The sequence below is a fragment of the Phaenicophaeus curvirostris genome, chromosome 10 (genome assembly GCF_032191515.1).
Source record: "Phaenicophaeus curvirostris isolate KB17595 chromosome 10, BPBGC_Pcur_1.0, whole genome shotgun sequence".
Lineage (NCBI taxonomy): Eukaryota > Metazoa > Chordata > Aves > Cuculiformes > Cuculidae > Phaenicophaeus > Phaenicophaeus curvirostris.
The window spans coordinates 26,287,475-26,303,571 of NC_091401.1; the positions used below are offsets into that span (position 1 = coordinate 26,287,475).

The 16,097-nt window shown below is 56.1% G+C and overlaps 2 protein-coding genes across 3 annotated transcripts; one reads left to right on the forward strand and one right to left on the reverse strand.

The window, feature by feature from the left end:
• Positions 1 to 486: 486 nt before the first annotated feature.
• On the reverse strand, positions 487 to 3,249 carry CEP19 (centrosomal protein 19). Of its 2 annotated transcripts, none has more exons than XM_069865297.1 (3): positions 2,863 to 3,249; positions 1,838 to 2,010; positions 487 to 1,238 (listed from the first exon to the last, which is right to left on the reverse strand). In XM_069865297.1, the coding sequence occupies exons 2-3, from the start codon at positions 1,965 to 1,967 to the stop codon at positions 877 to 879; spliced, it is 492 nt and encodes a 163-aa protein (XP_069721398.1). In that variant the 5' UTR covers positions 1,968 to 2,010; positions 2,863 to 3,249; the 3' UTR covers positions 487 to 876. The 2 variants fall into 2 exon arrangements, with proteins under 2 accessions (XP_069721398.1, XP_069721397.1); XM_069865296.1 differs by lacking the exon at positions 2,863 to 3,249 and adding an exon at positions 2,426 to 2,834.
• Positions 3,250 to 3,749: 500 nt separating this feature from the next.
• Positions 3,750 to 8,054, forward strand: PIGX (phosphatidylinositol glycan anchor biosynthesis class X). The gene is made up of 6 exons (XM_069865287.1): positions 3,750 to 3,802; positions 4,722 to 4,791; positions 5,709 to 5,850; positions 6,570 to 6,783; positions 7,364 to 7,464; positions 7,843 to 8,054. The coding sequence occupies exons 1-6, from the start codon at positions 3,763 to 3,765 to the stop codon at positions 7,984 to 7,986; spliced, it is 711 nt and encodes a 236-aa protein (XP_069721388.1). The 5' UTR covers positions 3,750 to 3,762; the 3' UTR covers positions 7,987 to 8,054.
• The last annotated feature ends 8,043 nt before the right edge of the window (positions 8,055 to 16,097 follow it).

A 16,097-nucleotide genomic window follows, 5' to 3' on the forward strand; every position in this document is an offset into this window, starting at 1 on the left:
TGGGTTAAACAGATGTGTAGGAGATAAAAGAAGAGAAAGCCTTCCTCCTCGTTGCACAAACCCCGCTCTGGTGGGCTGAGGGGTTCCTCCACCCAGCCCCGGGTGCAGGATGGGCTCTCCTGCTCCAGCAGCGCGACGTGGGGAAGAGCAGTGTTGGTCTTGGGGCGTTCCTGTGGGAGGAAATGAGAGGTGAGGGTGGTTTGTGCTCACTCAGAAGCCCTGCTGAGACCCAGAGCAGCTTCACTGCTGCGGCACTTGGATGTCTCCAGCGAAACGTGGGTGCGAGTTTAATGGGAACATGGGATGTGGGGAAGCATGTGGTGGTTCCAGTGTGGGTGGGGTGTCCTTGCCAGGTTGCTTGGAGCCCCTGATCCAGTGGGAGGGGTCCCTGCCCCTGGCAGGGGTGGGACTGGATGGGCTTTGAGGTCCCTTCCAACCCAAACCATTCCTTGATTCTATGATTACAGCGAGTAACACCACCACAGGTAAGCAACGAAGCTTTACCACTGCTTTCAAGACCCAATTATCTACCACATTGTTGGCTGAAGAGAAACCAAGGCTCTTGGCCAATGTTGCCTGAAAAGTAAATGAATGGAAGAGTAAATAAATTAAAATTATTTAGGCACTCCTACATAGGGAAAGACTGAAAACACCCAGTCAGTTCAGCTGCCCAGTTTCCACGTCATCAAGTTTGGCTTCCCAAACCAAGTTCACTTAAACCCGGAGATGCCACAGCTCCTCGGGCCCCGGGTTCTGCGAGCATTGATGGCACAAGCTGAGAACGAGGCAGCAGAACCCATGTGGTGATGGAATTCTCTCTGTCACAACCACCAGATTTGTCTCAGAAGTGCCCATCCAAGACATCTTTGTCTGGAATCAGAATTCTTCATCTGACTCCACGTCCCAGCCACAGGATTCCACCTGCTCATTCTGCGGAAAGTCAACCTCAATGTCGTAGATGAAATCTGGGTCGTCCTTCTTCTTCCTGTTCTTCTCAAAGAGCTCATCCATGATGCTCTTCCTTTTGGCTAGGTCCTCGTCATCTAGTTTGTTCATATCCTCTTCTGGGTCAATGGTCTCTTCCTGCTGAAACTTTTCCAAGCTCTCGTCCAGGCTCTCACCTCCCAGATGACCTTTCAGCAACCGGTACAGCTTCTCCAGCTGCCGCAAGGAGACCCTTTCCAGGTAAGCCTTGTGCCGAGGGTTGTTCTTCAGCTGCTCAGCAGCCAAGCTACAGTCTAACGAGAAAGCCACGGTCAAGAGTTAGTGTGGCAAGCAAACCTCTTCCTGTGAACAGACCCACTTCTCCCACACTCTCACAAGTGAGACCTCCAGGCTGTGCAGAGTCACCAGGCAGGTAAAAGTGTAGCCCCTAGTTCCTCTGCCAGGGCTTCACCACTCTGACATCAAGGAAACTTTCCCTAATATCCAGTCTATACCTCCTTGGCACGACTTCAGGCCATTTCCTCTTGTCCTAACTCTTGTCACCTGGGAGAAGAGACCAACATCCACCTCACCACAACCTCCTTTCAGGAGCTGCAGACAGTGATGAGGTCTCCCCTCAGCCTCCTCTTCTCCAGGCTAAACAGCCCCAGGTCCCTCAGCCGCCTCTCAGAACCCTTGTTCTCCAGCTCCTTCCCCAGACACACTCCAGCCCCTCAATGTCTTCTTGGAGTGAGGGGCCCAAAACTGAACCCAGGATTCAAGGTGCGGCCTCCCCAGCACCGAGTGCAGGAAGATGATTCCTTCCCTGCTCCTGCTGGCCACCCCATGGCTGATCCAAGCCAGGATGCTCTTGGCCTTCTTGGCCACTTGGGGAATTCTGCAAAAAACTCACCTGAGAACCTGGAGAAATGCCTGACGGGCATGATGCGCTGGCGAGTTTTGTCCTTGCCGTCTTCTTTGTAGATCAAGATAATGGCTGGAGGCTGGAAGCAGATGCCACACTTCTTCGCGACGTATGTCATTAGAGCTCCTGCTGTATCAGAGGTGCCCTCAGCAACACTACAGCTTGAAGGAACACAGGAAAAGACAAAAGGGAAAGAAAATGGGAATGTCTCTTAGAACTGTTCTTGTCAGTTCAGCAAAACCAGGCTGCCACACCACAAGCCTCCCAGTTTCTGTGGAACCTGAACCCCAGGGCCCTGTGAGCTGGGTAGCAGAGGGACTCCCAGATGCTGGATTCACCACGGACACGACCTGGGCTGGGAATCGGGATCACACACAAGGTAAGGTGGCTCTCCCAAGCTTTCCTGAAGCCCCTTTCAGCACTGCAAGCTGCTCTAGGGTCTCCCCAGAGCCTTCTATTCTCTACATGAACCATCCCAACTTTCTCAGCCTGTCCTCATAGCAGAGCTGCTTCAGCCCTCAGATCATTTCTGTGGCCTCCTCCGGACTCATTCCAACAGTTCCATCTCCTTCTTACATCAAGGACTCCAGAGCTGGACCCAGGGCTCCAGGTGGGTCTCTCAGAGCGGAGCAGAGGGGCAGGATCCCCTCCCTCCCTGCTGCTCCCATGGCTCTGGATGCAGCCCAGGACACGGGTGCTTTCTGGGCTGTGAGTGCACGTTGCCAGCTCACGTTGAGCTTCTCCTCCTCTGGCACCCCGAGTCCTTCTTAGCGCTGCTCCCAACCCATTCTTCACCCAGCCCGGATTTGTGCTTGGGATTGCCCCGAACCTCGTGGAAGAAAAAGGGAAAACACACAAACACAAAGGTTCTCTTTTCTCTGGCTGCCCTGGGGACTGCAGCGAGGCAGAGTGGCAAATTATAACCCCCCCAAATTAATGTTTGTCTCCAAATCACGACGAATTGCTTTATTCCTCAAAAGCTACTTTGAAGGTGAGCTGAGAATTCTCCCTACTTGGTAAAAAAATATCACACAGGCAAGGGCTCAAATTCGCGGGGACGTTCTCAACGCCGCGAAGCTGCGACAGCTGCGGCGCCTTTGCTGTTAAACGGTTCTGCGCGCGTGGAGGGAAGGAGACGCCTCTCCAGAGCCACTTTTGCTGACTTTAAAGGAGAATCAAATGGGGCCTCGGCCCGGGTCTGGTGGAGACGGGTCACCGAGGGCCACCGGGACCGGCGAGGGGGAGGGCGGATAACCCTGGTGAGGCGGTAACGGGGGTGCGGCTGCCCCGCTCGGCCCTGCGCCTCGGCGGAACGGCTGCTGCCGCCACACGGCCGGCTCCCCGCCGCTGGTTCCCGCAGGCGAGCGGCGCCGCAGGCAGCGCGGGGCACCGGGGCCCAGACCGCGTCCGCCACTTCCGCCTCGGCCCGGCGCCAGGCCCCGCCTCAGGTCCCCTTTGGGGCTGCCCGCGCTAGCGCCTGCGCCCCGCGGCGGAGCCCGCCCGCTCCCCGCCTCCGAGAAACCCCGCAGAGGGCGGCGTAAGCGGCGGAGACGAAGCACAGCGGCCGCGCGTACCGGCGGGTCCCGATCGCGGCGCGGAGCGAGAGGCGGGCGGGAGTGGGCGGGTCAGGCGAACGTGGAGGCGGGCCGAGGCGCCAGGGGGCCTCGCAGTGGCGCCAGGCCTCTGCTTCAGGTCCCTGCCTCGGGTCCCCTTGGTGCTGCCCACGTCACTGCCTGCTCGCCGTGGCCGTGCCCGCCCGGTTCCCGCCGCCGCAGAGCCGCACGGCGGGCGGGGCGAGAGGCGGAAACGAAGTTCCACGGCCGCGGTTACCGGAGGGTCCCTTCCGCGGCGCGGACTGACGTGGGGAGGTTGCGGCGGGGTCGGGCGAACGCGGCGGGCGGCCCCGGGCCGGCATGGCTGGAGCGGCGGTGGCCGCGCTGCTCTGCGCCCTCAGTAAGTGGCCGCGCCGCCTCCGGGGTCCGGAGAGGGGGCTGGGGGTGTGAGGGAACGAGGAGGAAAGGGAAAGGGGGGTAATAGCTCAGCTCTGAATGGCTGAGAACGAATCCCTTCGGAGAACAATGGTTCTGAGGCGGCTGAGGGGCCTGGGGCTGCTTAGCCTGGAGAGGAGGAGGCTGAGGGGAGACCTCATCGCTGTCTGCAGCTCCTGAAAGGAGGTTGTGGTGAGGTGGGTGCTGGGCGCTGCTCCCGAGTGACAGGCCATAGGAAGAGACGAAATGGCCTCAAGTTGCCCCAGGGCAGGTTCAGCTCAGACATCGGGAACAACTTCTCCTGGGGCCCTGGGAGAGGCTGCCCAGGAGGTGGTGGAGTCCCCATCCCTGGGGGGGTTTGACAGACAGGAGGACGAGGTGCTCGGGGACCTGGGTTAGTAGTGGACAGGGAGGGTTGGACTCGATGATCTCAAAATTTTTTTTCCAACCAAGCCGTTCGGTGATTCCTTGTGAAAATGTGGATCTGACAGGGATCGATGCAGAAGCAGGGGGTAAGGAGTCACACTTGGGATGGGAGTTGCAGACAGGAGATTGAGGAGATCTTGAGGAGAAATGTTTTCCTATGAGGGCAGTGAGGCCCTGGCCCAGGTTGCCCAGAGCAGGGGTGGCTGCCCCATCCCTGGAGGGGTTCAAGGCCAGGTTGGATGGGGCTTTGAGACCCCCAGTCAAGTGGGAGGTGTCCCTGCCCATGGCAGGGGTGGGACTGGATGGGCTTTGAGGTCCCTTCCAACCCAAACCATTCTATAGTTCTGCGATTCCCCGTTGCTGCATGAAGTTTTGCAGACGATGTGTTTTACAGATTATACTGGGTGATCACTGCCTGTCCTGTTCTCTTAACACTGTCCCTCGTTTGCTCTCTGTTGTCGGGGACGTGCACGCTGCCTGTCAGGATGCCACCGTCACGCAGGAGCTTCTGCACGCGGGCTTCCACAGGTGAGCATCTCCCTGCCACCACGGCAGAACACTGTCCTGGGGAGTTTTACCTGTGAAGCAGCTTCTCTCTTAATTCGTACAGAGCAGCATCGACTCGCTGAGCTGTGATCACAGGCGTTTCCAGGCACCAGGAATACAGGAGCACAGTCAGATGTCTAAGCATACAAGATACAGCAGGGGAAGGATAGGAGGCTCTGTTATAAAGTGTTTCTAAGTGGTGTTGCCAGGGCCCTGTGCTGGGGCCAGGCCTGTTTAACATCTTTGTCAGTGATCTGGATGAGTAGATCATGTGCCACCTCAGTCAGTTTGCAGATGACACCAAATTGCGTGGGAGTGTTGATGTGCTGGAGAGCAGGAGGGCCCTGCAGAGGGACCAGGACAGGCTGGATCCGTGGGCCAAGGCTCTGCAGAGAGATCTGGACAGCCCCTTGCAGCTCCAGACTTGGGGACGAGCGGCTGGAAAACTTCCCAGTGGAAAAGGCCCTGGGGGTGCTGGTTGACAGCAGCTGAACATGAGCCAGCAGTGGCCCAGGTGGCCAAAAAGGCCTGCAGCATCCTGGCTTGGATCAGCCCTGGGGTGGCCAGAAGGAGCAGGGAATGGATTGTGCCCCTGGGCTTGGCCCTGGTGAGGCCGCACTTTGAATCCTGGGTTCAGTTTGGGCCCCTCACTCCAAGAAGGACATTGAGGAGCTGGAGCGCGTCCAGAGAAGGGAACGGAGCTGGGGAAGGGGCTGGAAAACAAGGGTTCTGAGAGGCAGCTGGGGCTGTTTAGCCTCGAGGCTCTCTGGAGGACAGGGAACTGTTTTAATTTGTGAGACACGTAGAATGCGAGGGCTGCCTCCAAAGCATTTTGGGGGCCGTTGTTCCATATTTCAAAATGCAGACATAAATGTTTCTGTTCTGTTTCTTGTTTGAAGGGAGCTACTGGTGAAGGTAGAACTTGGTGGAGGAGGGGAGGATGCAGGAGGATGCACCGTGGCAGCCAGAATTCATCTTCCTCCAGGAGTCTACGTGGATCCCTACGAGCTGGCATCGCTGCAGCGGCACAATTTAACGAAGGTAATGGCCCAAAGATATGACATCTGGCATTTGCTCTGATCGAGGTGCGTATGCTTAGGAAGTGGTGATCTCTGCTCATTATCTTGTTGAATCAAAGCAACCAGTTCCTTTTCCTGGGAGGAGATGCTGCGTGGTATCACTGTGGGATCTCGTTGTATCTCTCAGCTCGATCAGTGTTGAGATGATATCTTGGGAAGGAGTGTTTCCTGTGAGGGTGGGGAGGCCCTGGCCCAGGCTGCCCAGAGCAGGGGTGGCTGCCCCATCCCTGGAGGGGTTCAAGGCCAGGCTGGATGGGGCTTGGAGCCCCTGATCCAGCGGGGGGTGTCCCTGCCCATGGCAGGGGTGGAACTGGATGGGCTTTGAGGTCCCTTCCAACCCAAACTGTCCTGTGGTTCTATGGTTTGGCCAATGCCTCGGGTCTGCCTGTAGGATGGCCGCACTGCAAACTTACCATACATAAGAGAGACTTGAAAAGTTATTTTGGAACAGCATAAAGGCAGAACTTCCAATTTAATCTTCCTGACAATGATATCAGGCCCAAGTTAAACAATAGAATGAGGGAAAGTGTTTTCCCTTCTGGTGCTGCAGCAGGTTACCACAGCAACAGCACCCACTTCAGTCCCAGAACCACGCACAAAATGTTCATGCATTTCCCTGCCGCATCCCTCCCCGGTGTCCATCCTGATCCTAATCCCATCTGAATTTTTCCCCACTTGCAGGCAGTGTTAGTTCCCGATGCCGTTGACGTGGAAGCTCCTGAGTACTCGGCCACAGAGCTCCTTGTTCTCCTGTACATGGATCCCGACCCTCGGTGCTCTCGCTGTTTCCGAGCCACCTTGCCCCTGCACGGGCGGTACCACCGACCGGCAGAAGACAGCGAGGAAGCATCGGTTGTTCTGAAGAGCCCAGAAGTGCTGCTCTGCTGCTGTGACAGTGAGATTCTCATTATGTGTTTTTCTGGGGAGAGAGGAATAACCGTGGGCAATCCAGAGCCTGGAATCTGGTTCTGGATGTGTCTTCTAGAGGTGGAGCTCTTGGCAGAAACGTGAACACAAGGGGAAGATAGTAGCCCCGATAAAGACCGCGTTGTCTTCCTCTCCGAGCTGCTGCTGCCTGATCAGAGGCAGATTAGTTGCCAGCAGCCCGTCTTGCTGCTGCGCTGCTGCCGCTGCACCCTTGTATGTCACTCCAGGCCCTTGTAAAAAGTCCCTCCCCAGCTTTCTCGTAGCTCCCTTCAGGTACCGGAAGCTGCTTTAAGGTCTCCCTGAAGTCTTCTCTTCTCCAGGCTAAGTCGCAGAGTTCATGAGTCACAGAATTCATGGAAAGGGCTGCCCAGCACCGCTCGGGCCATGCAGGGCAGCCGGCACATGTCTGTCTGCTGCTTCATCTACTGGCTTTTAGGGAGTGGATTCCATCTAGCTGCTGTGGAGAAGACACCTCATTTGGAAAAGCCTTGCAGGCTGTTTTGTTTCACCCTGTCTGCATCCTGCTGATGCATTAATGTTTTCCGTAGATCGCCTGTCCACAGAGTGCTGGACGCCCGCTGAGGTGGAGGCTCCCTGTTCAGGCAAACCCGACGGCCCCTGCCGGTGGTACAGCACGACACACAAGGCTGTGAGTCCTCCTTTTTGGTGGGAATTCTTGGATCTCCTTTAACAACTGCTGGCTTTTCAACTTAGCAACCGAGCTGGCAGAGGCTGCCCAGGGCAGTGGGGGAGTCTCCATTGCTGGAGGGGTTCAAAAGCTGTGTAGAGGTGGTTCTGATATGGTTTAGCAGGTACGGTGGGGTTGGCTGATGATTGGACTGGATGAGCTCAGAGGGCTTTTCCAACCCTAATGATTCTCTGATTCTATGACCTTGGTTTGGATTTTAAATCCCAGAAGCCTAAGCGGAGGGTTGGTTAAATAGTGGTCTGGTTACTAAGCCTCTAAGTCACAGTCAAGAAGCAGCAGCTTGTTAAATGTATATAATCCCTCTATTTTTCTTTGTAGGTACCCGAGGAATTGATTCTGCAGGTTCCAGTGGGGCTCAGGCAACACAGTTCCCTAGTGTGTGTCCTGACCCTGCTCGCCACGGGGCTCTGCTCCAGCCTGATCCTGGCTGCTGTCTGCAAACACGGACACTTCTCAGAGTGAAAAAATAAGAAATGATTGACCTCCAGCCAGCAGAACTAATGGGATATTACAGCAGCTTCCAAAATGAATTGGACTCTACTGTTATTTACACCTTGCTAACATGTGAGATGTCCCATATTGGGCAATAGTTCCCTTGCCCTAATTCTTAGCAAGACCAGGAGGCTGTTGTGGTGGTTTCCAGTGCACAGAGCAGATGGAGGGTGGGAATAGCGCTGCGGACAGCCGGAAGGACAGCCAGAAGGACTGCCAGAGGCAATGTGGCTGCAGCCTGGAGCCAAGGCTCGCTCCTTTCCCCCTGGCCTGGGCCCTGCTCCCACTGCGGAGCTGCCTCTTGTATTTCTGCGATTTAAACCAACAGACTTGGGGATCGGTTATTAAGGGTATGAAAAACATTTCTCTGTCCTTAAAGTTTCTGGATGTTAAGCTTGTTTTTGCTGTATGGATGGGTTATGTGTGAGTTTGTGAAGAGATGTTCTGTGCATCCCTGGGGCAGGAGGAGGCTTAAATAACCGGGACTGCTTAAATCCCAGGAAGCCAAGTGTGTCCCTTCCAATCCAAACCACTCTATGATTCTAAATAACGGAAGCGTTGCTTAATAACTGAGGGTTTGGCTGCTGTTAGCAAATTAGAGCTGAAAGCGTTTAGAAAATTTGAAAGAAGCTTCACCCTGTTTCAGAAGAGGAAGGAATAACCCTTGGGAGGTGAAAACTGGTGAAAAGATCCTAACTAGCAGCAGGTATTTGGAAGATTTGCCTTCTGCCATCAGTACAAGGAAATGGAGAGGAAATTACTTCATGGAGAACCCAAGTTGCTCTGGGTGGCAGAAGGGCCTGGTTGGTGTTAGTCAGTAGGTGGCATTGTGAACTTACGGTGGCTCCTGGAGCCGTTTGGGTTGGAAGGGACCTCAAAGCCCATCCAGTCCCACCCCTGCCATGGGCAGGGACACCTCCCACTGGATCAGGGGCTCCAAGCCCCATCCAGCCTGGCCTTGAACACCTCCAGGGATGGGGCAGCCACCTCTGGGCAGCCCGGGCCAGGGCCTCCCCACCCTCCCAGGAAAACATTTCTCCCTAAGATCTCAATCTCTAAGCTGCGAGTTGGTAAAAGCCAGTGATTTGGGGAGCACGCGTGTGAGGGAGATGGATGAAAACTCTGGTTTCCAATTCTGTCCTGAGTGCTCTGTGTGCAGCCGAGGCTGCTTGGCAGCAGAATCCTCCTTTCATCGCGGTCCAGCTGGAGCTTCGGGACCCCCCGGGCATCTTTCTGCTTGGAATTCAATGGGAACTCGTCTTGTGACTTCGCCCACGACAGGTCGGTCGGGAAGCGCCCGACACTGGGCTCTTGTTCTCCCGGCCGCGCTGAATGACGGGGGCTGCGCCAGTTCCTCATCTGCTACCTCAGAGGCGTCAGGCGCTGCATCTGCTGGGGGGAAGGGACTGAGCGACGAGAACAATCGCAGAGAGACGTGGCAGCTAGTTTAACCACAGCCGCGCCGTGGGGTGGGATCGTAATATCTCCCAGGGGATTTTTAGTTCCCAGAGCTGATTTGTTCCGGTGCTCTCTCTTTTAAGCAGGTAAGTCGTTCCATGTTGCACTCTGACCCTGAGAGCGGCGAGGTCCCAGCTCTGGCAGGGCTTCATTGCCTGAAAGCTCCTAAGATTTTAAGGTCCAATAATACCAGTTGAAAATCACAGGTTGAATTCGTAGAATCATAGAATCACCAGGTTGGAAAAGACCCACTGGATCATTGAGTCCAACCATTCCTATCAAACACCAACCCATGTCCCTCAGCACCTCGTCCACCCGTCCCTTAAACCCCTCCAGGGAAGGGGACTCAACCCCCTCCCTGGGCAGCCTCTGCCAGTGTCCAATGACCCTTTCTGTGAAATATTTTTTCCTTACAAACCAATGATGCTGCACTGCCTGATCTCCCTGCCCAGGGAAAGGAAACGGCAGCGTCCTTTGGGCAAATGAAAAACTATGGCAAAGGGTAAAAATCATGTGGAGGATTTGGGGATTCACAAGTGAGGGTGTTTGCAGATGACACCAAGCGTGGAGCAGTTGTCACACCAGAAGGATGGGATGTCAGCCAGAGGGACCGGGAGAAGCTGGAGAAGTGGGGCTGAACCTCATGAGGTTCAACAAAGCCAAGTGTGAGGTCCTGCACCTGGGTCAGATCAATCCACAACTTCAATATGGGATGGGGGATGGTTTGATTAGGAGCAGCCGCGAGGAGAAGGACTTGGGGGGCTGGGGAGAAGCTCAAGATGAGCCGGCAACGTGTGCACCACCCTGGCAGCATTCCCGGTGCCCTTCCCGGTGCCCTTCCCGGTGCTGTCCAGTGTCCCTCCAGTGCATTGCTGGTCTGTTCCTCCCATTCTCTGATCCCTTTCCATCCCATCCAGTCCCATTCCTCCCATTCCCATTCCTCATTCCATCCATTCCCTGTCCCATTCCTGATCCCTTTCCATCCCATTCCTTCCTGTCCCATTCCTGATCCTGTTCCGGCCCCATTCCTGATCCCTTCCATCCCATTCCTGTCTCTTTCCTCAGTTCTGTCCCATTCCTCCATCCCATTCCCTGTCCCATTCCTGATCCCATTCCAGCCATCCTCCTTTCCATCCCGTTCCATCCCACTCCCTGTCCCATTCCTGATCCCTTTCCATGCCCCTTCCAGCCCTTTCCGATCCCTTCCATCCCGTTCCGGCCCCATTCCCTCCCCATTTCCACCTCGTTCCCGGTCTGTTCCCTCCCCATTCCCCGCTCACTCCCGGTGCCGTCCCCGGCCTCACTGCCAGCCCTGCTCCCGGCGTGTCCCCTCCCCTCCCCGCCCCGCCCCGTCCCTCCCGGCAGGCTCCTGGCGCTGGGCGGTCGCTGCGGGCCGCGGTTCCGCTTCCCGTGGGGCCCCGCCCGCAGCGCCCGGTGAGTGCGGACACGGCGGCCGGAGCGCGCCGGGCCGGGGGGGGGACCCGCTGCCCCGGGGGGGACTCGAACCCGGGCCCCGGGGGGACCCGCCGCCTCACGGCGGGGCGGGGAGCGGGGCCCGGGCCGGGGGGAGCCGGGACAGGGAGCGGGGCCGGCGCTGGGGCCCTTTCCCCGCCGGGTGGGTTGGGAGCAGGAGCCGCTTCCCAGGCTCCGCGCTGGGAGCAGGGAGGCGCTTCGCTGAGGCTGAACTGGGAGTAGGAGACGCTCCCCAGGCTTGGATTGGGAGCAGGAGCCCGTTCCCGGGCTTGGATTGGGAGCTGGGAGCCCCTGCCCCTTCCCTGGGAGTAATTTGGGAACAGGGAGCCCCTTCCCAGAGCTGGATTGGGAGCAAGGAGCCCCTTCCCCTTCCCTGGAGGTAGATGAGGAACAGGGAGCCTCTTTCCACAGGTGGATTGGGAGCAGGGAGTCCCTTCCCTGGGGGTAGATAGAGAACAGGGAGCCCCTTCCCAGAGCTGGATTGGGAGTAGGGAGCTGTTCTCCAATGGCTGGACTGGGAGCAGGGAGCCCCTTCCCAGAGTCTGGACTGGGGGAAGGTAACCCCTTCCCGAAGGGTGGGTTGGGAGCAGGAGCCCTCTCCCAGAGTCTGGGCTGGGGACAGGAGCTGCTTCCCAAACTTGGATTGGGAGTAGGGAACCCCTTCCCCTTCCCTGGGGGTAGATTGGGAACAGGGAGCCCCTTCCCAGAGCTGGATTGGGAGTAGGGAGCTGTTCTCCAATGGCTGGATTGGAGCAGGAGCCCCTTCCCAGAGCCTGGAGTGGGAGCAGGAACCGCTTCTCAGAGTCTGGACTGGGAGCAGGGAGTCCCTTCGCCGGGGGTGGATTGGGAGCAGGGAACCCCTTCCCAGAGTCTGGACTGGGGGAAGGTAACCCCTTCCCAAAGGGTGGGTTGGGAGCAGGAGCCCTCTTCCAGAGTTTGGACTGGGAGCAGAAGCTGCTTCCCAGGCTTAGATTGGTTGCAGGGAGCTCCTACTCCTTTCCTGGGAGTAATTTGGGAACAGGGAGCCCCTTCCCAGAGCTGGATTGGGAGCAGGGAGCTGCTCTCCAAAGGCTGGACTGGAGCAGGAGCCCCTTCCCAAAGGCTGGATTGGAGCAGGAGCCCCTTCCAAAAGGCTGGATTGAAGCAGGGGGTCCCTTCCCCGAGGCTGGACTGGGGGCAGGAACTGCTTTATAGAGCTGGATTTAGAGCAGGGAGTCTCTTGGATTGGGAGCAAGAGCCTCTTCCTTGAGAGGAGTTTGGGAATTGGAAACCCCTTCCCAGAGATGGTTTGGGTGTAGGGAGCTGCTTCCCTGAGGATGGATTGAGAGCAGGAGCTCTCTTCCAGAGTCTGGATTGGAACCCCTTCCCAGAGCTGTACTGGGAGTACGGTGCCACTCCCGAAAGGCTGGATTGGAGCAGGGAGCCCCTTCCTAGACTTGGATGGGGAACATGGAGCCCCTTCCCAGCATCTGGACTGGGGCAGGAGTCGCTTCCAAGCCCCTTCCCCAAGGGTGGGTTGGGAGCAGGGAGCTGCTTCCCAGGGGTTGGGTTGGTAGCTGAGGGCAGCCGGGGCACGGGGACACTCCTTGTTTTGGAGGCTTTGCAGTAACAGCAGCGTTTGGTGCGAGTCAATCGCGGTGCTTTGTGGAGTTTTATATCTTCTCCTCTGGTTTGATCCTTTTTGGGGGTTTTTATGCTTGAAAAAGTGGACCTGCTCTTGTGAAGAGCTGGGATCCACTTTCCAGTGCGGAGAGTCCTTGCAGTGCGAGCCCTGGAGTGGTTCATCCCTGAAGAACGTGGCACTTGTTACTGGGTTATTCCATTTCTCCATTTAGGAGATGGAGGTGATTTAATTTGCAGAGATGCTGTGGAGCCAGGTTAAGGAATATCCGTGTGTGACCAAGGGAGCCCTTCCAGTTTCATGGCACCAGAGAACTGACCAATTGGTCACTTCGTTATTACAAATGCAAAAGAATCCTAGAATGGTTTGGGTTGGAAGGGACCTCAAATCCCACCCAGTCCCACCCCCTGGATCAGGGGCTCCAAGCCCCATCCAACCTGGCCTTGAACCCCTCCAGGGATGGGGCAGCCACCCCTGCTCTGGGCAACCTGGGCCAGGGCCTCCCCACCCTCACAGAAAAAATAATTCTCTGTCTGATCTCAATCTCAATCTCCCCTCTTGCAGCTGAAAACCATTCCCCCTCATCCTATCCCTGCCCTCCTTGATCCAGAGCCCCTTTCCAGTTTTCCTGGAGCCCCTTTCAGCACTGGAAGCTGCTCTAAGGTCTCTCTGGAGCCTTCTCTTCTCCAGGCTGAACAACCCCAATGCTCTCAGCCTGTCCTTATAGCAGAGGTGCTCCAGCCCTTGGATTATGTCTGTGGCCTCCTCTGAACCTGTTCCAACAGCTCCATGTCCTTCTGTTGAGGACTCCAGAGCTGCTCTGGATGCAGCCCAGGACACGGGTGGTTTCTGGGCTGTGAGCACACGTTGCCGGCTCACGTTGAGCTTCTCCTCCCCCAGCACCCCAAGTCCTTCTCCTCAGGGCTGCTCTCAATCACATCGTCTCCCATCCTGTATCGAAATAGTGAGTTGCCCCAACCCAGGTGCAGGGCCTTGTCCTTGTTCAAATACGTACTGATGTTGTTCAGGTTTGGGTTAAGAGAGAAAGTTAATCAAGCACTTTTGGTTCCTAAATAACTTTAGGGTGAGTGCTGAGGGTACCGATGATGCAGATTTTGTTCTTGTGATGGCCAGAAAAGCTGCAGGGATGAGATTCCAGGTCTGTATGTTTTGCTAATGAGAGATACTTCTGCTTTGGAGTTCTTGCATCAGTCTTGGGTTTGGGTTTGGTTTTTTCCCTTCTGCCTTTTCTCTGCTTTCTGCATTAGGAGGTTTCTGAGGCACCGAGAGCTTCCTTGCGAGTTTTGTGCCAGTTTATTCTTGTTCCTCACAACACGCACATTTATTGAGATGTCTGTGTGGCTGCTGCAACAAAGACAAAGCTGTTTGTTCTGAAAACAACCTCCCGTTGCAGAGAGGCTGCGCTGGAAGGCAGTGATAACACCAGCAGGGCTGCAAGTCCTGGGGTCAGAAACAGGGATGCAGGCAGAAAGCGTTGGCAGTGGGTTGATCCTCTGCAGCATCCAGGAGGAGAAGGCAACGGCGGTGCGGAGAGCAAGGGGGAGAAGAGGTCTTCAGCAGCCACGCGTGCTGGCTTGGATCAGCAGGAGCAGGGAAGGGATCGTCCTCCTGCACTCAGAGCTGGGGAGGCTGCACCTTGAATCCTGGGTTCAGTTTTGGGCTCCTCAATCCAAGAAGGACATTGAGGGGCTGGAGCGTGTCCAGAGAAGGGAGCGGAGCTGGGGAAGGGGCTGGAGATCAAGGGTTCTGAGAGAGGCTGAGGGACCTGGGGCTGTTTTGGCTTGAGAAAAGGAGGCTGAGGGGGAGACCTCATCACTCTCTGCAACTGCCTGAAAGGAGGTTGTGGTGAGGTGGGTGCTGGGCTCTTTCCCCAAGTCACAGGGGATCAGGTGAGAGGAAATGGCCTTAAGTTGCCCCAGGGCAGGTTTAAATTGAATATTGGGAAAACGTCTTTCCTGACAGAGTGATGAAGCCCTGGAAGAGGCTGCCCAGGGCAGGGGTGGAATCTTCATCCCTGGAGGGATTCAAAGACTGTAGAGGTGGCACTTTGGTCTGTGGTTTAGCAGGCGCGGAGGGGTTGGGCTGACGGTTGGACCGGATGAGCTGAGAGGGCTTTTCCAACCTTAATGATTTTCTGCTTCTGTGGTGCCTTAGGATGAATCCCAGTGAGCTGTATTTCTGCTGGCAGCAGGGAAGAGGTGTGGCTGAGTTGCCAAAGGACGGTGGTTGTGGAGCTTTCTCTTGTTCTGGAATTGTGGTTGCTGTGATCCCTTCTGCTACATTCTTGTGGAGGCAGAGGTGTTCTCTTGGACTAGGAGAGAGATTCTGCAGGGCTGCAGTGAGCTCACTTCTTAGTTTTCCAAGGAGGTATCTCCTTGCTAAATCTAAACCAAATTTGGCTTTCTGGCCCAGAGCTGCGAGTGTGGTTTGTGTCACCTCGGGGAGGTTCCCGTGCCCGCTGCGGCAGTAGCAGTGACTGGCTGGACCTTTCCAGCTGAGTTTAACATCGCAAACGCTGAGGTTGCTGCTTGTCCTGTGAGGTGTGGCTGAACATCATCAATCACTCCAGTCGCTTGGGTGCCAGGCTGTCTTGGAAACGATAGAGCCCTCTTACAGCAGCGCTTGGCCACGCTGGATCAGTTCAGCCTCTTGGCAAGGTCAGTTTGACCGGGAAGCACCACGGAGGAGGCTTCATCTCCCACAGGACTTCACGTTGGACAGGAATGGTCAGTTTGACCGGGAAGCACCACGGAGGAGGCTTCATCTCCCACAGGACTTCACGTTGGACAGGAATGAGTGTTTTCTCCAGCCTTCTGGCATAGCGAGGCCAACGGGATGGGGTGTGTGAGCAGGAGGAGAAGATCCGGACCCTCGATGTGGCATGAAGGTGGCCATGGGGAGGAGGAAGAGGTTCCAGGGTGCAAGCCTCAGGCAAGGTCCTGGGTGTGAGGACAGGACCATGTGGCTGCCATCTCTTAGCAAGGAACCACTGCGGCTTTCCTGATGGATTCTCCTTGTGCTTTGCTGTTTGGAATTAGGGTGTCTTGAGGTTGCTCTCTTGTCAGGCTTTGGAGCGCTCTGATTGGCATTGGAGTGCAGGTGGTGAGAGGGAGCAGATGTTTTCCAGTGAGGAGAAGAGATCTCCTAGGGATCTACCTGGCCAGGGCCTGGATTGCAGGGTGCTGGCTGAGCTCTCTCGGCTTGTATCAAGACCTGGTTTCCCACTGAGGGTCTGTGAGATCTCCGAGCATGGTTTCACCTGAAGATGTGCCTTACTTTAATAGGAAAATGCACCCTTGAGTCCTCGCATTTTGACTGATGTAGTGGGCGGTGGTTCTCACCCACAGCTGGAAGCATCGACTTCGGTCCCAATTCTGTATTGATTTGCAAGTTAAAGTCATTCTTTCTGTTTTCTCAGCTTCTTTTTGTTTTCCCAGCTGGGAACAAGGATGAATCCACATTTGGAAATGTCTCACCTGGCAGGCTGAGGTACAAACATTAGGAGTAT